This window comes from Pyrgilauda ruficollis, unplaced genomic scaffold (assembly GCF_017590135.1).
Source record: "Pyrgilauda ruficollis isolate IOZ18807 unplaced genomic scaffold, ASM1759013v1 scaffold46, whole genome shotgun sequence".
Taxonomy (NCBI): Eukaryota; Metazoa; Chordata; class Aves; order Passeriformes; family Passeridae; genus Pyrgilauda; species Pyrgilauda ruficollis.
In genome coordinates, this window is record NW_024526155.1 from 4,425,398 (window position 1) to 4,450,669 (window position 25,272).

The 25,272-nt window shown below is 50.0% G+C and overlaps 2 protein-coding genes across 3 annotated transcripts in view; one reads left to right on the forward strand and one right to left on the reverse strand.

The window, feature by feature from the left end:
- The window catches only part of JPH2 (junctophilin 2), a 31,737-nt gene extending 18,302 nt beyond the window's left edge, over positions 1-13,435 (forward strand). Inside the window, exons 3-6 of one of the 2 annotated variants that reach the window (XM_041478692.1) lie at positions 4,534-4,652; positions 8,046-8,836; positions 9,927-10,024; positions 10,911-13,435. In XM_041478692.1, the coding sequence (XP_041334626.1) occupies positions 4,534-4,652; positions 8,046-8,836; positions 9,927-10,007 (991 nt within the window). In that variant the 3' untranslated portion in view covers positions 10,008-10,024; positions 10,911-13,435. Of the gene's footprint in view, positions 1-921; positions 1,152-4,533; positions 4,653-8,045; positions 8,837-9,926; positions 10,025-10,910 lie in introns of those variants that run through there. The other variant, XM_041478693.1, reaches the window with a different exon arrangement.
- A 5,368-nt stretch (positions 13,436-18,803) lies between these two features.
- LOC121359687 (thyrotropin-releasing hormone receptor-like) lies at positions 18,804-24,032 on the reverse strand. Its single transcript, XM_041478807.1, has 2 exons — positions 23,271-24,032; positions 18,804-20,207 (listed from the first exon to the last, which is right to left on the reverse strand). Exons 1-2 carry the CDS (start codon positions 24,030-24,032, stop codon positions 19,827-19,829), a joined length of 1,143 nt encoding a protein of 380 aa, XP_041334741.1. The 3' UTR covers positions 18,804-19,826.
- Positions 24,033-25,272: the final 1,240 nt, after the last annotated feature.

The window sequence follows — 25,272 nt, forward strand, 5'->3', positions numbered from 1 at the left end:
AGGGGAGTTCAGCAGAAGACTCTCTTCCTAGAACTGACTTATTAATTACTTTTGCTTAATGATCTTCTAGACAGCTCCTAATATCAAGAATGGCAAGAATCATAGAATCATAGAATGGGTTGGGCTGGAGGTTGAGTTGGTCCTTGCTCAGGGTTTGCTGAATCAACAGGAGAAGGGGGACCCTGGAGAAGGAAGGACAGCACTGGACAGGTCTGACATTCCCCCAATAAGCAAATGTGAGGGCAGAGAGCTGAACTCTTCCACTATTTCTAGCCGCAAGGTCATTGCTGCATCTTCAGGCACCCCAGCCCTGTCTGGTATTTGCAGTATTCCCTGCTAATTCCAATTTCATTTGCAGTCTAATCCAATGTGGATGTGCAAAACCACATAAACTGTCCAAAGAGACGGGGTGCTGGCTGGGGCTGGGCCTCACCTGTTAGCGCGGTGCTCAGCTGCGGCTCGTGTGTCCGTGGGGGATTTCAGCAGCAGTTGGAGGAATGGTTCAGGCAGTGTTTCTGGGAGATGGCCAGGAAGGACAGGAGTGGTGCTCTGTCCTGCACTAGTACAAAAACGATTAGAGCATTAGAGCCATGCCAGAGGAGCAAATAAAGCAGCAGATGCGTTTAACCCTCCCGTCCTGCTGGGGTGTGAAGACCAGCAGCTGCTGCGATCCAGCCGGGAGGCAGTGGCAGCAGGGCTGGGACAGGGGCTGCAGACATTGCCCACATGCCTCCCCTCAGCTCGGCTCCGAGCTGCTGCTCCTCCTTGCAAAGAATTCACTGGAGCTATTTTTAACAGCACTGCCCAGGGAGATGGCTCAGGGTATGGTTGGGAAGCGTTCATCCTGGCAGTGCTGCCTTTTGGGATGGGGAGCACAGGTGTGGGTTTGTAAAGGTCCCTCTTTGTGTTTATTTCCTCCAGCTGGATGTGTTTATTGTTCGTGGCTCATTTTCCACTGCTGCCTTGAAAAGGGTCTTTTGGATTCTGCTGCTGGCTGCTCTGAAGCCCCTGGGTCTGTGTTTCGGTTCCCGCTGAGCTCCTCTATCTCCAGACTTTCTCCTCTGCTGGTTTTTGCAGGGGCTGTTTACTGCAGAGTTACTGGGAGGTGACAACACAACAGCAGTAAATAAAAAAGTGTGGCCCTGATTAAAGTGTGGATGAATAGCATCAAATTTGTTAAGGCTGTTATTTCCTTTTTGCAAAAGCTTGTTTTGCTTTTTGAGAAGATCTTAACCTTGGAAGAAATTTTTCTTCTTGCACTTCTGGGGTTTGAAAATCACCTTCCTGACACCCTCAAACCTCCCTGGGCTTTTTCTTTCCTTGGATCCTGCTCCTGGCAGACCCCAGGCTGAGGGATGGGACAGGCTGTTGTGCTGCATGCACTGGGCTCTCCAAGGGTGGCTGGCATTTGTCTCCTGCTTTGCTGCCAGGGCCAAGTTTTCCTCTGTGCTGAGCTCCCAGGCTCTGCCAGCCAGGCAGATAAATAATAAATTCAGGGATACTCGAGGCCAGCTAGATGTTATTGTTATGGCTGGACCTTTTCCTCTAGGCTGGGCTTTGTCATAATGCCACTGAACCCTCAATGTGGGTTTTTTGGAGGGCTGCTAGCAGCACTGTATCCCTTGGTGTCCTGGGGATGTGCAGCTCAGCCAGAAAAGATGAACTTCAGACACCATGCCATGTCTCTGAAAGCCAAACGTTCCTCACCTTGCCATATGAGTGATCTCAGCAACAGAGGCACCCAGCACAGGGCATCAGCATCCCTGCTGGGGCCAGGCTGGCTGGGAGAGCAGTGCTCTCCTGGGATGCCGACAGGGCCGACGTGTGGTCAGCTGGAGCTGCCAGATTTAAAAGTGCAGCTGTGTTGATAATAGTCCCCCCTAATCAAACACCTCTGGATGACTTTGCAAGCAGGGGGACAGGAGCAGAGGTCAGCTGTGTCCCACAGAGTGAGAACTGCCGTGGGGCAGTGCAGGATGCCAAAGTTGTACTGTTCAGCTTCTTGTCACTGCTCTGTGTGTGCAGCCCAGGAGCTGCCCCAGTGTCCCTGCCCTCACACCCCTCCATGTAGAGCCCTGCTACCCTTAGGGCTGTGGTGTCTCACAGCGATGGCTCATCTCCCCACCACCCACAGCATCCTCACTGCAGCCCAGGCTGGATCTTCTTGGTCTTGCCATCTCTCCTTCTGCAGGAATTGCAGTCAAATAGCATCCAGCAGCTTCTCTGGAGGAAAGCAAAATTCCTGCAGAAGAAAAGCATAACTGGGAGCTACCTCAACCTCCAACATCCCCAGGCACCAAGGGATGCAGTGCTGCTTGCAGCCCTCCACAAGAGAGCCCTGTTCTCTTGTCTTGTCCCCAGGTGCTGGGAGAGAGCTGAGCATGCAGGAGCCATCTGCACCCCCTTGGTGACATGTCCAGCTCTGTCCTTACTGGTGAGAACAGGCCCCACATCTAGTGCACTTCCAGATTACTTCTTTGGGAGCTACTTTGAGGAAAGCACTTGCCATGAGCTGCCTGCTGCTCCTCCAGCTGGGGCCAGCTGGGTGATTGTCTGTCTGGGAATTGGTCAGGATAGCATCTGCCTGGCTCAGAGAGCAACTGAAAGGGAGAATTTTGTCTCTTGATGGTGAATCTCATCCTCCAGGAGCAGCAGGACAAAGGCAGGGTCTGGAGCACGTCCTGCCAGGATCGAGAGCTGGATCCTCCCTTGGAAAGCCTCTTCCCTGGGGCCGGCGCCAGGCAGGCTGTGTGCCCCAGGCACAGCACACCCAGCCCACTCTGATCCCCCAGGCATGGAGAGCACAGGCACATTCCCCTTGGCCCCTGCCAGATTATAGTGGAATTAATCATGCTGATTATAGCTACCAAAAAAGGAGGTGCTTTCTCTGTTCAGAACTGGCTCAGACCCCCTGCTTGCGAGCAGCAGCCTAAAAATGCTGTTTTCTGCCTCATCACGTCTCTGGGTTTTTCAGGAGCTGAAATAGTTTTGGATAAAAAGACCAAGAATGACTGCAATCTGAGGCAGCTCAACCTGCAGAGAAAGCGGGGAGATAACGTGTGAGTGTGGGCAGGGAGGTGAATCATGGCTCCAGCAGCATGGGATGTCATTCCAGGGAGGGACAGGCTGAGCCACAGCAGCTCTGCACCCTCTTCTCTATCACAGGGCCCTGAGCAGTGTTTTTGGCCCCTTGTCAAGTCACACTGTTGCCTGTATCAGTTGGGATTGATGCCCTACTTTCAGTTCTTTCCCTGCAGCTACTCAGAATGGCATGTGTGTGTATCTTCTCCCTTGAAAGGGTCTCAGAACAGCATTTCTACCATCTTTTCATTGCACCTGTTGAGTATTCAGACTTCAGCTTGTCTTGTCTTCCTACTGCATCTCAGTTTAATGGCAAGGAATCAATCCTCATTTCATGACTAACAGTCCATAAATTCCTCTGGAGTGTTTTCACTGCAGGAATGAGAACTAAATCTTTCCTCCTTTTTTGTCCTAAAACATGATGAGATACCAACCTGCATCTCAAAAGGGCTCATCAGATACCCTGAGACCACATTAAAGGTTGTAATTTAGGGTGAATTGGAGTTTGAGGAATGCTAACTGCTTATTACACAAAAACATGTGGATTTGTACATGAAACAGGGAATATGGGGAGCCTTGGAAAATCTGTCAGTGAGAGCATGGGGAAGGCACCTCTGAGTAAGACCTGAGTGCAACAAAGCAGCTGAATATACTGTTCTTCACCCACCCTTATTTTTAAGGTGCAATGTTGCTGTTTGAAGTCAGCTCCTTCCCAGACTGTGAGCAGCTGGGCTGTAAAGCCATCCCTGCTTTTAGCAGGAAGATCACAGGGCCCCAAGCTTGAGGCATGTGAGGAATATGACAGCCGGCCAGTAAAATAACTCCCATAGCCTGTAACCCTATGGAGCAAGGAGGAGATGTGCGGGGAAGGAGTGGAAAGGACTCAGAGAGCCAAGCTGAGAGGGAGACAATAGCTCAGGTGAGATCAGCCTGTCAGCCTGCAGCGAGTAAAGGAGCTCCTGGACAAGGCATTTTGTTTGCTGGAGAGCTACAAGAGAGAAATTTCTGAGAAAACCCCTCTTGTGTGCTGAACAGGGGCACACTGCCTCTGGCAAGGTGCAGCAGCTCAGGGCTGGTGACACACAGAGGAGTTCAGCCACCAACCATGCCTGTGTGATGCCTTGGTCATTCCTCTGAGCAGCACAGCAAGGAACCCATTCTGCAGTGCCTGCTGCCTCACTGCAGCATGTGAACATGCTCACATGTGCAAATGCACCTGCCCTGTTCCCTACATGCAGCCTTTCCACCTCACCCTTGAGCATCTGGGCCCCTTCCATGTTGAAAATCTGCTCTTCTCTGCCTGAGTGTAGGGTTTTGGGTCATGTGGGCAAATTCTGAGTGCTGTTATGCCAGCTGGGCTCATTCAGTTTTGGTGGCAGCCAGGGTTTGCTGTGTGAGTGGGGTGACCTTGGCTCAGGGGGTGCTCACTGTTCTCCCCTCTTCTCTCTACAGGACGGCTCATGCCAAAGCCAAGGCTGAAGGGTCTGAGCAGGCAGCTCAGGCAGCCAACAACGAATCAGGCATAGCCAGAATGATGGCCAGGGAGCTCTCCCCAGACTTCTACCAGCCAGGTAGGATCAGAGGCACCTTCCAAGAGGGGTCTTGCAATTTCCATGGGCAATCTGTTCAAGTGCTTCACCCGCTTAATAACTCCACAAAATGCTCTCCTGTCTATCCTAAATCCTCTTTTGCTCAATTGCAGCCAGCCCCTTGCCCTGGCTGATTTGCTGTCCTCCTGACACCGTTTTACTCACTATGTTACCATAGCCTGGAGGAAAACCCCACAGTTTCTGAGCTTCTCATGTTTTTCCACACACCGAAGCCCTCAGAACACCAGGCAGGACAGGCAGCAAGCTCGGGGCTGTCTGCAGCTCTCCTGTAGATACATCCCTTGTGGCTTTTTCTTGGAACAGTGTTGCACACTGACTCACAAACCCGTATCCTGTGGGGCCTCAGAACAATCAAACTCTGCTAATTAGGGGCTGTAATATCCTATAAGAAAGCAGCTAATACAAAATACTATTTCCCTGATTCTCTATTAATTTGTTAGTATCACTTCTAATTATTTGGCTGGGTAAACACTTGGGAGGTTCTTTCTGTGAGACCAAGCACTGAGGATTAGTAGATGAAAAATGTGATATTAGAATCAGCATTGTGAATGCCATTACTTTTCCCTGGACTGAGTTAGCTAGAGATATGTTCTTCCTGGAAAACTTTCCTTTACAGAGAGGGAAGGTAATAACAGAGCAGAAAATAAAATTATAAGTGCTTACATTTTCATCCTGTCTTTCTTATTATCTGGATTTATTGCCTGGAGTGAGTGTCCCATGGTTACTGAGGGAAGATCACAAGAGACTTTCACAGTGGTAAAACTGGGGGTAGAAGCCAAAGGTTGACTTGTGCTCAGCAAAACCTGACACCTGCCCCTGCTCTGATTTCGGTGTCTCTGCATCTCCTGTACCACTCCCAGCACAGGGCACACAGTGGGAAATGGGAACAGCTCAGAGCTGGTGCCTTGTTGGGGAGAGTCATGCTGACAGATTTTCCTAAATTCCCTGTTCTCTCGCCTTGTCCTGCACCTATGAGCTGGGAAAACACCATGCTGGAGGGCTGCCTCTTCCTCCACAGCACCCAGCACTGCCTGTTGGAGCTGGCTTTGAGTGGGGAAACACCAGAGCACCTGGGCATGGGCATGAGCCAGCCCATGGCACTTCATTTGACAATGGCTAAATGTCTCTTGATCCTGACATAAGCCCCCCAGCTGCTGCTCACAGTTCTACATTCACCCTTTGCACACTGGGGTATTTATAGAACAGAAACAAAGGAAACTGGAATCCCTATGGAGAGGTTTTGGACATCTAGCTAGATTATTTTTTCCACCCATGGCAATTGAATGAGACAATTGAAACAGTCTCTGTAAAGCACTTGGGGCAGCCTGACCTCCACTCCTGGCTCCTCAGGTGCTGGATCCTCTTGCTGCTGTTGTGTAGGGCCTCACTTGGGTCCTGGCCTCTCTCCGTGGCCTTCTAAGCTCCTGATGTATGTTATTCTTCTATGATTCTTTTAAACCTCTAAATTCCAAAAGTGCACAAGGATATATCTCTTCTCACACAGCTGAACCATCCAGGAACAGAAACAGACAGTAGTCCAGCCTTGGATTTTGCAAGGACTGAGAGCTGCTGCTCACACAGCCAGGAGAGCCCAGCTGTGTTTGGTAGCTGTATTTCTCCCTGCTATCCTGGCAGGTTGACTGTGCTGTGTCTGGCACAGGCAATCCTGCTCAGCAAGCCCCATATCCCTAATAACTCTTGAGCCCTGAATTTTAGTTAAGGTATCATCCTTGGTAACTTAGAGAAGGATGTAAGCCAAACCCTTTGCTGAAATGTGCTGGAAGATGAAGGTGGAGAGCTGAGTGTGTGCCCTCCAGGCAGTTAGGGGTTTTTGTGTTGTAAATTATTCAGGAAGAGAAGAAAGCAGAAGGAGAGAGCAAGGAGCCTGGAGCTGCAGGCAGCCTATTTTGAGGAGTCAGAGCAACTGTTGAAATGACTTCCAAATAACTCAGTTGCAGCCAGAAATAAATGGCCCTGAATGGGTCATCTGCTGATTGACAGGAGTGTGCAGGCAGAGCAGAGCAGCTGAAATCAGTGCCCTCCTTTTCCCCACTGTTCCTCCGAGTGGAGGCATTGCCTGAATGGACAGGAGGTAGCAGTGTGCAAATCATACCACTGACTTAGGAGAGCAAAAGAAGCACCAAGCCAAATTTCCCAACCAGACTCAGGTTTGCATCAATCCTTGAGATGGAGGAGATGAGGAGAGGGACCTTAAGGCAGGCAGAGGCAATGGGGCTCCAGGATCTACAGTGTTGTTCAGGAGCACAGAGCAAGCCCTGTATATCTGCACTCATCAGCATCACTGGGGTTCAGCAGAATGAGGCCAGAGCAGGTGCTTTGCTTTCAGAGAAGCTGCTCTGCGACCTCACAGTGCACAGGAGGAGCATGATGCTCTTCTTGTTCTCACTTGCTGTGAGCATCATGGTGATGTGTGGGGACCCTTCTTGCAGCACATCTCAGCATGTGGAGCACTGTGGAGGGTCATTATTCCACAAGATATTCCCAGTTCTTTAGTGATGCATTTTGGTGGATATCTTCAGTGTCAGGCTCTGTCTGAATTCCCCTGGCTCAGGCTGGGCTGCAATTTGTAGTAGGGTTAATAAGAAGTAAAGATTTAATGACAGGTGAAAAATTGAAGTGAGGCAATGTTGCTAGGAACTCACAAGTCAGTGTGTGAGATGAGGCCAAAATGAAATCTGAAGCCCTGAGTCACCTTTCATGATGGTGCCAGGTAATTTTGCTGCTGTTCTGGAGCTCGGGACAGACAAGAGGGCTGTATAACTTCCAACCCTGTTCCATATACAAGAAACATGTTTTTCCTATCATGATGGATGGCACATAGATAATCTGGGGACCCTGCCTTTCCCTATGACACTGGTCGTCCTGTGTATCCTGTGAAGTTACCATGCTATTTGACACCAAGGAAGCCACAGGGAAAAGTTTCCTAGCCATTAAATTAAAAAAATAAACAAAGTTCATTGGGAGCTGTATCCTCCTTAGCCCAAGCATGACCCATCTGTGTGACCACAAGAAGCTGGGCTGCAGATTTTCATTGTTTTCTTTAAACTTATCTGCAGCTCTTGCCTGCTCCTTCAGCTCTTCCCAACTGGACAGCCCACAATAAGGCTTGGAGCCTTTGGGAGTTCCTGGAGGAACTTCCTCCTGGCAGCAGGGTCTGGTTTGGGAGTTCCTCCTCTCCCAGACCCCTGCACCACGGTTCCCAAACCCGTTGCTGCTGGGGGCACAGCTGCCGACGCCACGATGGAGCCATGGCACTGGGGTACCCATGGCACTGGGGTACCCCGCTGTCCCCTGTCCCAGAGTGACTCCTCACACCAGCCCTTCTCTCCGCAGGCCCCGAGTACCAGAAGCGGAAGCTGCTGCAGGAGATCATCGAGAACGCGGAGCACGCGGTCAACATGGAGGAGGAGGCGCCGCGGCCCGAGGCTGCCCCGCCGCCCCCCACGCCGCCCGAGAGCCCCCAGCTCCACGAGCAGGAGGAGCCGCGGCCCCGCGCCAGCCCGGCCCCCAGCCCCGCCGCCACCCCTCCCGAGGCCAAGCGGGCCAAGGCGGCCCCCCGGCAGGACAAGCCCCTCCGTCCGGGCAGCTGGGCCGAGGCGGGCGGGCGGGCGGGCAATGGCAGCCCAGCACCCTCCGAGGGCGAGGGTCGCCCGGCCTCGCGGGGCCGCGGCCGTCCCGCCGAGCAGATGGAGATTGGGCCGCTGCAGCGCATGGCGCGCGAGCCCGACGTCGAGCTCTTCAAGGGCTACCACAGCTACGCCGTGCGGACGTCGCCGGTCACCCCCGCCACGGACTATGAGGAGGAGCAGTTCCCCGAGAATGAGCCGCCCTCCCCGGAGCCCCGGGGGGAGCTCCAGCGTCGGGGGGGCACCCCTGGCCCGCCACAGGGCCGCGAGGAGAAGCCATCGGTGGCGGCAGAGGCCAAGCCGGAGCCGCCTCGCCCCAAGGAGCCGCAGCAGCGCCCCAGCCCTGAGCGCAGGGCCGTGGGCCGGGCTGAGCCCGCGGCCGACAGGAAGACTGAGGCCAGGGCACCGGGCCGGACGGAGCCCAAGGCAGGGGCCAAGCGCGGCCCGGCCCAGGCGGCGGCAGCGGTGGCAGCACAGAAGGCGGAGGAGTGTGAAGAGGTGACGTGGGGCATCCCTGGGAGCCTCCTGGGAGCCACCTTTCCCTTTCCTTTACTGTTCCCCACGAGTCTGGCAGGACCCAGAGGGATGCAGACCCCCAGACCCTGGGGCTGCAGTTGGTGCCAAGAAGTGCCCAGAGGCTCTTTTTGGGATCCTAGAGCTCGCTGAGGAGTGTTGGCATCCCCCTTTCCTGCCGCCTTTCCAGCCTGCCCTGCCTGGGTGCTTGCCATGACATCCATAACCCTCCTGTTTTGACCTCCTCTCTTTACCTGGGCAGATAGGCTTTCAGTAATGTCATATTTCAAAATTTGTGCAAAACCAGGCATCTTCCAATTAATTTTATCCACTTTTCTCACCTTCTTTTCCCACCCCATTACCAACCAACTTGGATGTGAAAGTTGGGGGAAAAAAAACAGGAAAAGCTCAAGTGTGTTTCTCTTTTACCCATTACTTTTTTTGCTGTAAGGGCACCTCATGAGCTGAACTGTGGTGTTGAATCACCAGCCAATTTCACAGGTTTAAAATATAGTCACTGAAACTTAATTTTGCTCTTAGCAAATACAGCTGGAAACCCAGACATTTTATTAGGCCTCTGAGTCCCATCTTGCAGTCCTTTGGACATGAATGATTCCAATGTGACTTTAGAAAAGCACAGCTTGGAAATACTTTGGTCTGAAATTACAGCAATCTCACATGGTTTCATTGGAAGTAGATGATCTTCAAGGTCTCCTTCCAAGCAAAGCATTCTATGAGTCTATGATATTAAAAATGGCAAGTTTACAAACGCAGGCAATGTGGATGCAGAAGGGAGTTGGGAGGAGCAGCCTGACGTGGGTCAGGAGTTCATGTTCCTGTGGTCAGGGTCTGCTTTAATCTAATTTAGCTGCAAAAGAAGCCTGATTTAACATCCTTCAAATGAATTTGCAGGGAAGAAGTAGGAATAGGATAGGATAAACCTTCCACTAGTTTGAAATTCAGGCTGGTTGTTAAGTGCCAGATTTCAGTGCATTGGGAGGGGGTGATTGTGGTATTTTTGAGTAGCAGAATCAAGCTGTGGTGTGTAATACTCTGTTTTGTGTTTTTCCTTCAGGGACCTAACACAATTGTGATCTGCATGGTCATCTTACTGAACATTGGTCTGGCCATCCTATTTGTACATTTTTTGACATGATGAGCCTCTTGAACAAGGTAAGAATCAGAATGAGATTTTATCATCCATTTGTAGGTGTCACTGGATGTTTTAAGGTTGACTCACTTTTCATAAAATGTCATAAAATTATTGCATGAAATTACGTCATAATTTCATACATTTTCTCAAAATCAAGAGCTGTGTGGGTGGGATACAGTCCCACCATATAGTTTTGCCTTCCCAGTACCATGGGCATGTTTCATGGAGTGAGAATTCCATTGCAAGAGTGTGTGATGTTAAATTTGAAATTTGTTTACTGCAAACACTGCAAATGCTTCAAGAAACACTCTCAATTTGCTGTTTCAACATGGCTGTTCGCAGGAAGTTTGTGCATTGTAATATTTCTTGGCACTCAGACCAGCAAGATGCAAGAACATATGAAAAATGTGAAAACTGCAGCTCTAATTGCACCCGTACTAGTTCTGCAGCAGTTGTTACTTAATTATTTTACTAAAGATAAGTATGAATCAAGATGTCTGTAAGACTGGAGCTTGCTCAGAGGTTCCACTTTAATTGGGATAAGGGTTTGCATTTGAATTTGGTGGCAATAAAATCTTGTGAGGTTTCTCACCTGTGGTACCCCTACAGACAGGAAAGTGTCCTGAGCTTGCACAAGACTTGTCTTGGGCTCAAATATTTCAAACAAAATCTGCCAACAAGGCTGAACCTGACCCTTGAGCCTCCTGTGAATGTAATACAAGAGACACCTCTGAGCCCCTGTGAGGATATTGGGCTGCTTTCCCCAGACCTCCTGGGGGACAAAACTGCTCTGCTGAGCACTGCTTTCTCTCATGTTTTTAGTCTCACTCAGCCTTGCAGACAGCTGTGGTAATGTGTTGGTCATGTGTTTTGCTCTCCCTTGACATTTATCTGTGTCTGGGACAGGCGTTGCTGCTGGTGGAGACCTCAGACCTTGGCGGGGATTAAAGCTCAGCCACCTGGAAACACCTAAGAGGAGGACTTGAGATCCCAAGGTTGCACTGCAAACATCAACCTTAAATGAGAGTGTCTGAAGATCAATTCAGTTTCCTGCTCCCAGGCTGTGGCTGGCCTCTGCAATCTACCAAGGAAAAGCCAGAGTTTCTGCACTGTGGTCTCCTCTTCTTTGTATAAAATAGCAGTTGCCTTAAATTATTCTCACCAAAGCCATCAACTGTCCTGCCATGCCAGGGATGAGGGATTTATCTGTAGCTGTAGGAAAATGAGTGAGGAGGTCTCATGCGTGCACACTGATGTGTTTTGTAACTCCCTTGGTTGACACAGTGTCAGAGATTTTCCAAAGATTGTCATCCATGGCATGGAGATGAAGCAATCCAGCAACCAGAATGACTCATGAGAGCCGCGCCGTGGCTCGGGGTGCACGGCGCTGCTCTCCGTGCTTGGAAGTCATCCAAAGGGATGAACAGAAAGTCTTTCCTTTCCCCTGTCACCTGGCATCATTTTCCATGTATGGAGGACTGAGAGGGGGAGCAAGTTGAAATTGGGCTTGTTGAAGTGTGACCCGAGTCCTGCCCATGGCCAAAGCACCACGGATGGGGCCGCGGGGTGGGGTGTGAGGGACTGGTGGATCCAAGGCTGTTGGTGCCTGTGGGGGTGCTCTGGGTGGAGATGGGGCCTCTTCTGGGACCAGGCACCATCCAAGTACTCTCCTGCCACCAACAATGCTCTGCCCAGAAGCAGCTTGCAGTGGGTGGCTTCCCACTGCAATGGGAAAGGCAGTAGGTGTGCTGAATTTGTCCCTTTACCCCTTTTTTCTATGAAAATGTTGTGAGTTACAGTGAAAAGGAGGGTCTTGCTGAAAATGCCTCTGTACACCTGCAGGTTCCTCCCCTTGGTGTGCCAGGCTGTGGAGGGGTCCTGGCCTCTCACTGCACCCAACAAACAGACTTTCCAGCAGAGGATGCAGGGTGGCTATCATGGGAGAGATTACCTTATTCCTGAAAGAAAAAAGGTGCAGAGATGTGAGTGACTGAAGTGTATTTGGGTGTTTGGCTCAGAAATATGCAGCAGCCAGGCTGTCAGCAGTGGCAGAGTACAGTGGGGCAGTGTAGCTGTTGCTCGTGTGTGCAAGGCTGAGGCCGAGGCGATTTGCACCCATTTTCCCAAAGCTGTGACAGGGAGTGACCTTTGGAAGGAGATTTTTCCACCATGATCTGCTCTGATCCTTAGCAGTGCGAGCTTAGAAAGTCGGCACAGATGAAGTTGCAGTTTAGTGTGAGGCTGAGTGCTTGGACATGTTTCTTCCTTCTTTTAAGAGCAATGTGTATTTTCAATCCCTTTTTAAGATAATCAGAGATGTTATTTATAGTTGGTTGTGCACCTCTGTGTATCCTGAAGTCCCACAGCACAGGACTGGGTGGGAAAACTTTGTTGGACTGGAAAGAATGGGGAAATGATAGTTAAGGAAAAAACCAGATGCCCGGTCTGCGTCAAAGGTCAGTCTGAAAGGATTTCAGAGATGGAGTGGCAGACACACAGGGGTTTTACACTCACTGGAGACATGGGGCAGAACCTACCTAATTTATCTACTCTAGTTATGGCATAAGAGAGTGAGAATAATTCAGTACTTTTCTTTGTGAACCAAGTCTATTTTTTAACCTTATTGAGCTCAGGAACATTGCCACAGTAGCAAATATGTGGTATTAAGTGTGGGAGAAGTGAATGTGATCCTTTCCTAAAAGCCATGTGGCTGTACCAGTCCTGAGAAAGCTGTGCAGCATCATCTACACTTCACAGAGCATAGTTTAGTAGCAATTTGCTTATTTTCGTGGTTTTTTTTTTCCTTAAATATAAATGTATTGCAAACCCCAGGCTCTGCTGCCTTTCATGTTTTGTCTCCATTTGCTGGCATTCACTTGCCAACTCTGCAGTTTCAATATCCCAACTGCTCTTATTCACCACCAAGACAATTTCCATTGAGAGACCTGAGGGGCTTTTATTTATCACTAAGCACAAAAATGGATTTTTTTCAACAGTGCTAAGGTAATTCCTTCCCCCCCCCCCCCCCCCCATTTTTTATGCATGTGATACGCACTCAGTAATGTGCTTTCCTCCTAGTAACCTTCTGAGAAAAGTAGGTAGATTTGCTTTTATGTGACATATAACTGTATCCATATTACACTGAGATATGGATATATATACATAGAGAGAGAGCCCCTTAGGGATTTCATTTTCTTAGATGCAAAATACCAGATTTACCTCAAACTGCATGCTTTCAAAACTGACTAGGATTTTGTGTTATACTTTTCAGGTCTTACAAAGATGCAGATACCTTTCACTCTTCACACAAAAATACCTTCATCACAGATTTTGCTAGCTGTTTACTACAATCTGTGTACTACTGTCCAGAGTTTTCTGTCGGTTGTTCTGCTGGATTATGTGCAATAATAAACAGTTATCTGCTCACTCTATCCATGTGGATTTTTGCAGAGGAATCTCCAGGTTTCTTTCCATAGTGATGCAATCACTCCAGTTTTAAAGCAGAGAGTAATGCAGAATTTCACTGGTGGCATCTGGATGTTTTTTAGCTTTTTCTTAATGATCTGTTTCAAAATTTTGCATTTTTTTATTGATGGGGGTACTTTACAAAGAGAGTTGTTTTCACTAAATGCTTTTAGGCAGCCTTTAAGGACGCTGCAATTCTCTGAGCACACTCCATGTGCTCAGCCTGCTCATCGTGCTGGCCTCTGGCAGGGGTTGCACAGGGCAGGAGGAAAGGCAGCTCGCTGGCCCAGAGCCTGCCCAGGCCATGCAGATGGCTGCTGACAGGTCCCTTTGCTGCCTCCTGACCCCAGGGCTGCTGCCAGGCTCACTCTGAGCTGTGTGTCACTGGCTGCTCCTCTGGGTTTGGGGAGGAGTGATTCTCCACTGCCTGTGCCCATCCTCTCGCTGAGCGTCTGGAGACAGCCTGGGTGAGAGAAAAGCCAGGCACGAGGTAGAGGGAAATGGCAGCAGGGTGATTTATGGGGGAGGATGGATGAGCAGAGCCCAGCACCAGCCTGGGGCAGCAGGGCCCCGGGGCCTGAGGAATCCAGAGTAGCCAAAACCTCCAATCCTTTTTCTATTTCTGGAGCATCTCACATGAGCAAAGCTGGACTGTGCAGAGAGGCTGGGGGGACACAGGCTCAGCCTTCGTGGGCTGGAGCGCTGCCCCTGCCTTCTGTGGGTGTGAGGGGTCTCATGGCAGAAGATTTCATGCCCTGGTAGAGACTGAAGGAGCTGAGTTTGATGAAATGATGGCTTTTCTCTCCTCTGGGCTTGTTTTGCTTCTGGTATGGAAGGAACCAGCTACATCTCATTCATCAGTCAGGGGCAGCAGGGTAACTGGAGCCTTGTGCACCTCATAAATCTCAGGCTGATGAATGGAGCAGGTCCTTGGCTCATGTGTTACAGACGCAGGAGGGAGGTGGGTCTGCTGCTGAAGCAATGACACATTGCTTTTAAAGTATTAACAAAGGCAGAACAAAATGTCTGCAGCTTCCCCAGGGTATGGGGGACAGTGCTGGGCTTTCTGCCTCAATAGCCGCTGGTTTCAGGGATAACGTCCCCACAGTGTCCAGCCAAGTGTTCCCAAGGGCAGGCAGGGAGGTGTCTGATATGTGAGAACCAGGCTAAAGGCACTGGCCTGATCCTGTGTCGAAGGGCAGGAGCCTTACCCTCCACTGGTGGAAGGGAAGGTGCAATCTGAGCCTCAGTGTCCTCTGACAGTGACCTGCCCAGGCATCCTGGGGACAGCCATGCTGTACTCCACCATCCTTGTGGGCATGGGGGCTCTCAGGAGCCCCCTCTCTTTTGGTCTTCATCTTTGCACAAGAGGAAGAGTAGAGCTGGAGTGAAGGTAATCCTGACACCGAGAAGGTACTGAAATGTTCAGGAAGGTTCCAGTGGTCCTCTCTGGCCTGGGTCTGGCTCCACACCACTGCCTTTGCTTCAGGACCCTTCTGGAGGAGGCTAGCGTGAGCCCCAGGAGCACTAATACATCAGGGAACATGTACCACCAGCAAGAGCATCCCAAGCCCAGCTTGGGGCTGGCAGCAAGGGGCCTGTGGAACCCTCTCCTCTCCTCTTCTGTCAGAAGTGCTGCACCTCATAGCTGGAAAAGGTTGCTTTAAATTTACTTCCTCTGAGCAACCACCCACGCTGTGCCCACAAGGACAGGATCAGCCAGCTTGAGAGCCCAGTGGGCCCTTGCTGAGGACCCCAAAACCATGCTAGTACCAGGACCATCCCAGGACCTTCTCCTTGAGAGGTTAAAGTTTTTATAGGCTTCACAGCTTGTGTTTTCAGGCATTAATTCCCTCTTGGCAGAGCAGCGAGCAGCCACTGGTGCACTCACAGCATCCCCTGTCTCTATAGAAACAGCACACTCAGAACCCAATTCATAGGGTGGTTATTAAAGAAAATTCATCAATTATAAAGCACAAATTGTCCTTATTACTTCTGCCCATGACTCATGGCACAGGGACCTGTGGTGTTGCCATCATGTTCCCTCCCTCAGGCAGTATCTGGGAAAGCACCCTGCATTTGGGGCACAGGCAATGCCCTTCCACTGAAGCCTTCATTGAGACCCTGGCAGGACAGAAATGTGTAGGGCTGGATAACTGCTAAACTGAGGGTATTTTAGTAAATTAAAGTCAGTCCCATAGGACTGGAAGGCTTTGATCCACTGTGTGTCCCAGGGCAGTTCTGGAACTCCTGCCTTGGTTGGAAGAGTCCTGAGGAGCAACCCCCGAGTGAGTGCAAGCCTGGAGGCAGGTCTGGAGGCAGCACTGGCCCAAGAGCTCTCCAGAAGCCTTGGGAAACAGGAATTGCAAAATAAACAAGTGAGCGATTACATCAATATTGCTGCAGGACTATCCCCATGTTTTATTAGCAGCTCTTTAATTGTGATCTGCTTGAACTAATTAGTTCAAAGAAGCAGCTGGGGCCAGATCAGATTGAAAAAGGGCTGCATCTGAATCTTTCCCTAATTTGTGGTCCACCCTTTCTTGTGGCTCTTAAAAATTTAAGCAATTGCCCATCAGCCTCTTTGGTGACCTGAATATTATTCATTTAAAGGTACCACTATTTTATCTTAGAAGCATGGTTGGGTACTACAGAGTAGAAGCCTGTTCAGGTTGCAGGGAGGTTCTGGATTCCCTCATGGTCTTTACATCCCTTTTTTTAGGATGGTGTTTTATTGGTTACTCTGCAATTTGGTCCTAGAGCAGGCTGGCTTTCAGAATGCTGGGCGGCATCGTAGGTGAGAGGCTCTCCCAAAAAACCACCTGCATGTCTTGTGACACAGGCTGGCATAGATGCCCTATTTGCCCAATTTCCCACAACCCAAATCTAGAGACAAAGTAAGAGGACAACCTAATAGGAGCTTGAGCTACAGATTTTGGTAAGTTACTTCAACTTGTGTGTTTTGCCAGGGTAAATAATCCTTGCTGAGGTCCCATCCATGCCCTGCACACCGGTAATCACTGTGTGGCCTCTTTCACTGGTACCAGCCAAATTCAGGTAAATGTGCTGAATGTGGTGTCTCCTAAACTGAAACTCCAGGAGCTTCAGCCAACCTCGGGTTCTCCAGGCACAGGAACCTCACTCACCACTCTGCCATCAGCTCTTCCCCAAGCCTCTGTCTTCTACACCCCCCTCTCTGCACTGCTCACAAATTCTTCCCCTCACCCCAGGGCTGTGCAGCACTGCCAGATCCCTCCTCTCCTGCCAGGGACTTATTTGTTTGTAATTGAAGAAACCAGATGGTGTTTTACCAGGTTAACAACCCCTGAAAGGTCAGGGGTTAGAAATAATAAGCTTTAATTAGGAGAGTAACAGGTTAGATCATGTTGAGTTGCACTTCAATGCCATAAATTACTTAGGAGCAATGGATTCTTTATTTGCTGGCATGTTTATAAACTCACAGCCCGCACTCATGCTGTTGAGACAAATAAATGCTGAGGGTAAAATACAGCTTGAAACTTTACAAGCAGGGTGGGATGTTGCAAGGTACAAGGTAATGCAAGCTGAACTTCAAGGGAGCTCTCTGGTTTCATATAAGGAATTAAGGTTTTTATTCAGACCCTGACTATCCAAAGCAAGTTACAGTGATGAGTTATTTATTTTAATTCCTTTCTGCTAGTGATTTATTTCCCAGCAGCATGCATCTCTCAAGCAGCATCTCCTTAGCAAGCTGAGTGGTGACCTTCTGTCTTCAATTCCATCTAAAAGTCTCTCAGCTCTTCCTAAAGTGCCAGAATACATGCAGGGGGAAGGACCAGGAACTCATTCCTCATCTACAGAGTTTAACACTCTGGTACACTTGTTGGAGATCTCGTGGTTCCAGGAGAATTTATCTGCCAATTACTTCTCAAAAAATAGCGAAGGGTCACGCAGTACTTGGCAGCTAAAAGCAGAAGAGGGAGTAGAGAACCAGGTTTTAATTGAATCTCAAGTATGCTTAACAAATATTTCAGAACTTTCAATTAGCTGTTGGCCTGAGGCTGAAATTGAATTAAGAAAATAATGCTTTTAGGGTGCCTCCATCTGAGGGGAGACACAGAAAAGGGAAGAGTGAAGATAGGAAATGTGATGATGAGGAGGAAAACATCCTGCTGGGGATACTTCAGAATTAAGTTGCTCCTTGTGCTTGCAAAAATCAAGGCTGTCTGTCAAACTGCACAGCCCATGCCTGAGAAGTGCCTTAGGTCAGGATGCAGGTGGGTTTCCAAGCTCTGGCAGTAAATCCTCTTCCCATCCAGCTCTCTGCAGCTGCAGCTTCAGGGTGGAGGGCTGCAGGACACAGGACAGCCCATCCCCGAGAAGATGCTGCCTGTGCTCAAGGTCCAGGGAGGCACCAGCACTAACTCAGGGATCCCCTTCCCCCTGCTCCACCTTACCCTGCTCCTTACTGCTCTGGTTTGTCTGCACATGCTTTTATCAATGGCTTCTTCTGAGCTGCTAAGGAAAAATCTGTTCTAAGGGGGGAAAATAGTCTGTACTATAAAAAAGATTGTTACAAGCAAATCCTCATATATTAGCAAAAATTCCTCCATTTTCTTCAAGAAGTAAATCCCAAATCTCTGTGCGGAACTTTCTTAACAACAATAAATAGGAACTCTGTTCCTAAATTCACATTATACAATATACATAAAACAGTGCAAAAATAGCATGAATCCTTAAATTCCAAATACATTATGTTTAAAATAATTGCAAAAAGCCAATATTCTCTTCCCTCATCCTATATCTAAATAGAAAGGGGCAAAATAAATATCTGTATTCTACATCTAATATCTATATTCTATATCTAAATACCTATATCTAAATAAATAGGGGCAACATAGATGGTTTAATAACATGCAGTATAATAATCACACATGCAAAACCTCCCTACACAGAACAAAACAGGTCCTGGACAGTTCCAACACACTGAGGGGACTTGAGGTCTTGTCCTGACTCACCCAGTGAAGCAATTTCCTGTAGGTGCAGAATAGTTAATTAACATCTTGTGCCCTTGAAAATATCATACACATATTTTCCAAGTGGATGCAAAATTTTAGGCCCTTTTAACACTATAGTTTGATGAAAACCAGTGCTGACTAGTGAGGTTGCATTGGCTGTTAAAGTAGTACTTCACAGTCACTTGAGGTTTACTGGTGGCAGGAATTTTATTTGGCAAGAGCCCTAGGGTTTGGCTCATGTATAATCTTTTTGATTTTACTCATAGACCAGATAGTCTCTTGCAAGTCTGGGGCAAATGTCCTTGGACTGGATACTGCAGGGTATGAATATCTACTTTGCTTACAAGACAACAGCAGCAATAAGTATTTGTGTCACTAATCACAAAACACTTAATGGACTTCACAAGTTATTCCCAGGAAATACAAGAATTTCTTCACCTGCCATTGAAATGCACCTGTAGCTGGGGCAGAGAGAACGCTGCTCTGTGGTACTGACTGCACCACACTGGGGCTTGCAGGAGAAGAGAACAGTTTCCAGCTGAAACAACCAGAGGAATTTGGACAGGAAAGGTAAAGTTATCCAAAAGAACTCAGACCACAACATTGGAAGTATTTCTGTTACGTTACAGAACACTCATTTTTAGTTTGTTCATTATTAGTTCATTCATTGTAGCAAATCCATCTGGTCTGGACCTTGGGTTTCTGTGCTACCAACACTGCAGTGTTTCCAGAAAGACGACACAAGGCTCATGACACCCAACTCTGGTTATTCCTAATGCAGGAGTCTCCCCCTGAGAGTCCCAGAGTCCCTTTACAGCCAACAGCCTCGTATCTTGGAGGCATTTATCTCCTCTGTAGGGATGTGTATTCCTCACAGGAGAGAGCTGAGATGAGAGGAGACACATGAAAGTGCCTAATTGTTCCCATTAACTTCAGAAGGACTCCAGAGGAGCAGCTTCCATGGGGTGTCTGTGTTACAGGCATGTCAATTTGGGTAGGAGAGACTCACTCTAAAAAGAGGTGTATTTTTCCCTTAAATGCCCTTGTGTTTCTGGGATTTCTTTCAATGCTTTGGCCCAGCTCAGCACCTGCATGTAACACAAAATGGGATGGCACTGCTATATTTAACAACAGATGCTTTAGAGATGCTAAATATTGACACATGCCTAACACTTCACCAAACAAGAATAAATCAGCATTAAGGAAAAGCAAATTAATTTGCCTATAACAATATGTTTTGTTAAATGCCCTGAAGAAGTATTGAACGAAGCTTGCTGCAATGCCAAAGCAATTCCTCTTGGCACTCTCCCAGCACAGTGTGTACAGCCACACAGCTCCCACTGCCTGCCTTGTTTCAGGCTCACAGGATTTGTTTATTCTCCTTTGCAGGTGCAGGGAGCCTGCTGAGGTCCTCGTGCTCGGTGAGGTTGTGGTCAGAGCTGTCGTGGGAACAGTCCTTGACAGCGCTGTAGTACACCGCGGTGGTGGCTGGGGCAGGGTGCTCAGCGCTCTTCTCCTGGCACTTGTACAACTTCCTAAAGGCAGCCCTGAACTTCTGTGACATGAGGTTGTAGATGATGGGGTTGATGGCGCTGTTCAGGTAGATGCACAGGCGGCAGAAGAGGAGGAACCAGGTGTTCAGGTACGGAGGGTCCACGAAGGAGTTCACCACCACCAGCGTGCGGTAAGGCAGCCACAGCACGGCGAACAGGGCCACCACCACTGCCAGCATCTTGGTCACCTTGTGGGGGGAGATGCAAAAAGAGAAACAGCCAGATGGGGCTAAATCTCCAGCAGAACTTTCCCACCTGGAGCACTGGTGCAGAGGGTTAGTTTCTTTCTCTAAGCATTTAAAAGAAACACCCAAGACATGGGGCTATTTCTCATTGAAAACATTTTAATCAGGGAATAATCTTGCATAAATAAAAAACAGAAATTATAGGTTTTTATCTACTATTGAAGAGCCTTTAAAACTCCTTAGAAAAAGTGTTCACCATCCTGGCAATGTCTGTACCAGAGAGCAAATTTGAAAATAGTACATAACAGTAAATGAATGGGGAAAATACTTGTCTAAAGGTGGGGACCTCGGGTTTAGGGATGTCCTGGGATACACTTAATCTCCTTCCCTAGGGCTTCCTGGTTTCCTACACCACCTATATTGCTCCAGGGAATAGGCTCCTGGTACAGAGCAACCGTGGAAGCAGAGGAGACTGTAAGGAATCTTATATTATTTGTGCTGATAGAGAGCTTACTTAGCTACTTACCATAGGTTACTTTAATTTTCAGCACACTAGGGAAGTACTACATAAACATATTGAGAAAAAAAAGAAACTGACAACTCAGAAGTGAGCAGTAATTGCCCTCTGGTCAGCATAAGCTTGTTTAGGAAATTGGGATTTTGCACTGAAACACCAGTCATCCTAGCAATTTCAACAGCTGTTTCTGGTATGTCACAATCTTCCTCAAACAAATTACTAACAAAATACACACATCCCCAAAGAAGAAAATATGACTAAACACTGATGCCACAGGCATATCTAGGCAGTGGTGTTTCAAACGTCAGAAGGGGAGATGTGCAATAATCCAGTTCTTAGTATGGACATAAGCACTGGGATCACATTTAGAGTCTGTCAGCTTTTCTTGTGCTTTATTACTTCATCAAAAGAAACTGTGCCTTCCTGTAATGCCGTGAGTAGAAACTGGAAGTCACTGCTTGTGGCAACAAAAATTTTCCTAGAAGAAAGGAACTGTTACCAAGCTGTGGCTGAAATAGAAGGGTTTGCTGTGTGTGGTTTAATGAAAATGTGAGGGCACTTCTAAAAATAAGATCTCACAGTGATACAGTGAGTGCTTAGGCTGTTGCTAAGACTGAAGCTTGTTTGCTGCCACAGTTTGTTGCCTTTTGGGAAAGATACGAGAGAATGTACAAGTGGTGTCTCACAAAGCTGTGTCCAGCCTCTGCCCCTGTCCAGGAAGCCACAGATGCTTCTCCCCAGCCAGTATCCTCCCTCCTTGTTCCTGCTCCGTCATTCTCAGTTGTACATCCTTTTTTAAGGAATCCCACTCCCTCTAGTGGTCCCTCTCCGGGAGGAGAAACACGGAGGTGTTCGCTGAAGTGATAAATACAGCAAAGCTGACCTTGTGTTGTCCTGCTCAGGATTTAGGTGCTTTTGAAGCCCCAGTGAGAGAACAGCAGCATCTTCATACCCCAAAGCAGCGCAGTTTGGGGCTGTGTAGGAGCACAGCCACAGAAAATCTCCCTCAGCCATCCAGGAGGGGAGAAAATGGGCACCTGTGAGAGAGCCCCTTTAGGACCTTTCCCAGGGAACTCTGGGCATGGGGCTTGGAAGAGCCACTTCCCCATAAAGAGAGGCCAGAGCAGGAATGCTGATGTGAGTGCCTGTCCTCTGTTCAGAGGCACCTCCAGAGCTATACACCCCCACCAGCTGGAAGCCCTGGAAAACTGCTTTACAGTTTAAAAACTTAGTGCCATCTATTCCTTATGATGGCAGCACTGTGATGTCAGGCCATTCAGGGGAAGTCTTTGCATGCTAGGATATTTTGGGAGGTAATGATAATCTCCAGTAAACTCCTGGTGTATCAGTGAAGAGAGCACAAGATGTCTCCAGGAGCTGGAATGCCTCAGCAGCCACTTGTCCTAATGGTGCTGGAGCATGTTGTGCCACTCCTTGGCACAACATTGCAGGGTGAGCAGCACAGCCCCTCCAGCAGCTGCTCCGGAAGGAGAAATCCATCAAGCAGTCAAGAGCCCTCGCTGCCAAACACCCTGCTCGAGGCTCCTGCAGCTGCCAGTGGCCATGGGAGAGCAGGCAAATGCTTTTGAAGAAGTCAGCACTTGCTTAAACCTTTCAGAAAAAAAGGAAGGAAAAGCTAGACTGGAAAGATTTAGAAGTTCATGAAGAAACACACGTTCCCTGAGCTGTTTGCTTCCCCTCTGTGACCCTGACTCATCTCTCCTGGGGGATGGAGGTTCCTGTGCAAGGCAGGCAGCAAACTACTGAGCTGGAAACAGGAGGATTTTAGAGCAGGCTGAAGTCTACTCTGGGCTATCTGGAAATCACAACAGAACCAGTGATTTCAAGGACTCAAGCCAAACTCCCAGATTCAGCCTTTTCCTTTAAAAGGAAAGCTGAATGGGCCCTGGCTATTCAGAATGGGACTGTCCCGTGTCTAGATAATGACCTGTCCAAAGAGATGGGACACAAGGCAGAGATTGTCCATGTGAACAGAGCAATGAGGACAGAAGGAGGTGGGAGCAGAAGGACGTGGGGAGACAGCAAACAGCTGAGAGACACAGGAATCACCAAAACACAAACACACCACTGTGACACCAAGGTGACTCACCCAACTGCACCGACTGGGGGGCTTCAGCCAGGGCTGGGCTCCAAGGGGAGTCAGTTCTCCCTTCTCTTTGCTCCTTTAAATCTGACTTCACGTGCACAGGACACTGTCTGAGAGATGAGTCCCACTGGCATTACACGACCCAGCCCTCTCCGCCTCGGGGAGGCAATCAATGATTAATTAGCCAGGAGAAGTGCCTGCACTCCTCCCTCTCCCTGGCTGAAGCCCTGTCCTGCTCTACCAAGCCCAACCAAAGCAGGGTGAGCCCATGTATGCTGCCAGACCCCAGCTGGGCTTGAGGGGCTCCTTTGCAGCAAACCAACACTCCCCACTCCCTCCACAAAGGGAAACAATGCACTGTGGCACCCCTGCCAGAATGGCCCTCAAAGCCCTGAGCCCGGCAGAGCTGCCTGCAGCCCCCCAGACAGAGGGCAGCCCCTACCTGCTTGCGGGAGCTCAGGGCGCCCCGGCTGCCCCGGCAGGAGAGCCTGAGGGAGCTGCCCCGGGGCAGGGAGCCCAGGAAGGAATGCTGCGGGGTGCCGGGCAGGGGGCTCACGAAGAGGATGCGGGCAATGAGGCCGTAGAGGACAGTCGCCAGCCCCAGCGGGATGACATAGAAGACAGCAAAATCCAAGAAGTAAATGGGCATGTAAAGGCTTCTGGAGACCCGGTAGCCACAGATGACCTGCACCCCATCCAAGAAGGTGACCTGGGTGGTGTCCACCAGGAAGAACCACATGAGGCAATAGAGGGAGGCGAAGAGCCACAGCGAGGCGATGATGCGCCTGGCGCGGGACACGGTGCACAGGAGCTGTGCCTTGATGGCGTGGCAGATGGCGATGTACCGCTCCACCGTGAAGGCGGCGATGGACCAGGCGGAGATGTTGATGCCCAGGTACTGCAAGTAGGTGATGCAGAGGCAGCCGGCGTAGCCGTACACCCAAGAAGCCACCACTTCGGAGATGTTGGGCAGCCCGGCCGCCAGCAGCACGATGAGGTCTGCCACGGCCAGGCTCACCAGGTAGCAGTTGGTGGGGGTCACCATGTGCTTGGTGCGCAGCACCACCAGCACCACCATGGCGTTGCCCGCGATGCCCACGCCGCAGATGAGCAGCACTAGCAGGATGGTGACCACCTGCAGCTCCAGGGGCTGCCGGGGCATCCTGCCCAGGCTCTGGTTGCCGCCGGCCGAGCCGTTCTCCATCGTGCCCGCAGCCAGCGGCGGAGCACCGCGCACCGTGCGGCGGCAGCGGGGACCGGGGCTGCCCCGAGCCCCCTCCCCGCCTTCCCGCCCACCCCGGCTCCTCCCTCCCCTTTTTTTCCACGATTCACCCCAGGTCTTGCAGCCGCCCCGCTCCTTGCATCCCCCTCCCCTGCAAACTCTCCTGTTGGAGGGGCAGGGAGCGGCCGGAATCCCCCCAGAACCCGGGACCCTCCAGGAGCTCCCGTGAACCAGCCGGGACTGTCCGGACCCCCCAGGCTCCCGGGGCTCTCCGGCACTCCCCTTAGCCCCCGGGACTCCCGGGAAGCAGCAGGGCTGTCCCCTAGGACAGCCCACAGCCCCCCAGGGCTACCTCGGTCCCCGGGACCCCGCATCGCCTCCCCGGCATCCCCCCTGCGCCCGCCGGGTCCTAGCGCACCGCGGAGCCCGGCCGGGAGGAGGAGGAGGAGGAGGAGGAGGAAAGGAGCCCAGGCAGGGGATGGGCGTGCAGGGGAGAGATCCCAGGGTGGAGAGGCTCCGAGGCTGAAAGCAGCCCAGCAGTGAGTGGGACCCGGACTGTGGGTGCCTTTGTCCCCAGCCGAGGCACAGGCTTCACTGTCCCCCAGGGCAAGGGGAGCTGAGGGTGAGGAGTCCTTCATTGCTTTTCCTCAGGAGGATGGGAGCAGAGAGATGCCAGCAAGATCCACTGCCTTTCCCGTTTGCCTTGGGCTGGAGCGGAAGAATGGCACCCCTGAACACGGGGCAGTGACCTCGTTGTGATGTCTTTCCTGTAGCCACTGTGCATGTTTGGGACATCCCTGTCCCAAACATGCACAGTGTCACCTCTGAGGGAGAAGACTTAACCAGTCCTGGACTGGGAGATTCCAAATCTTCCCAACAATGAGGCTGGGGTATCTGGTATCTCCCTGGTGGTCAGGTTGGGAGGTCCAGTGTCTCCCTGATGGTCAGCAGGAGCCACAATTTGCTGCCAGCTCCATGCTTGCTCCTGGCATCTCTGCAATCTGTCAGAAAACACATTTTCAAATTGAAAGAGCAGTTGTGCTAAGGGACCCCTAACTTGTGGAGTGGAGGAAAGGACAAGGGGAGAACTCTCTTTTTTATTAGATTAGATTTCAATTAAAGGCAGAGGTGTGCTGTTAATCCCAGACACTGAGGCACATATCCAAAGTGTGAAGGATCATTCTGACACTGAGTGATTCAAGTCCAGCATTTCACAGGCAAA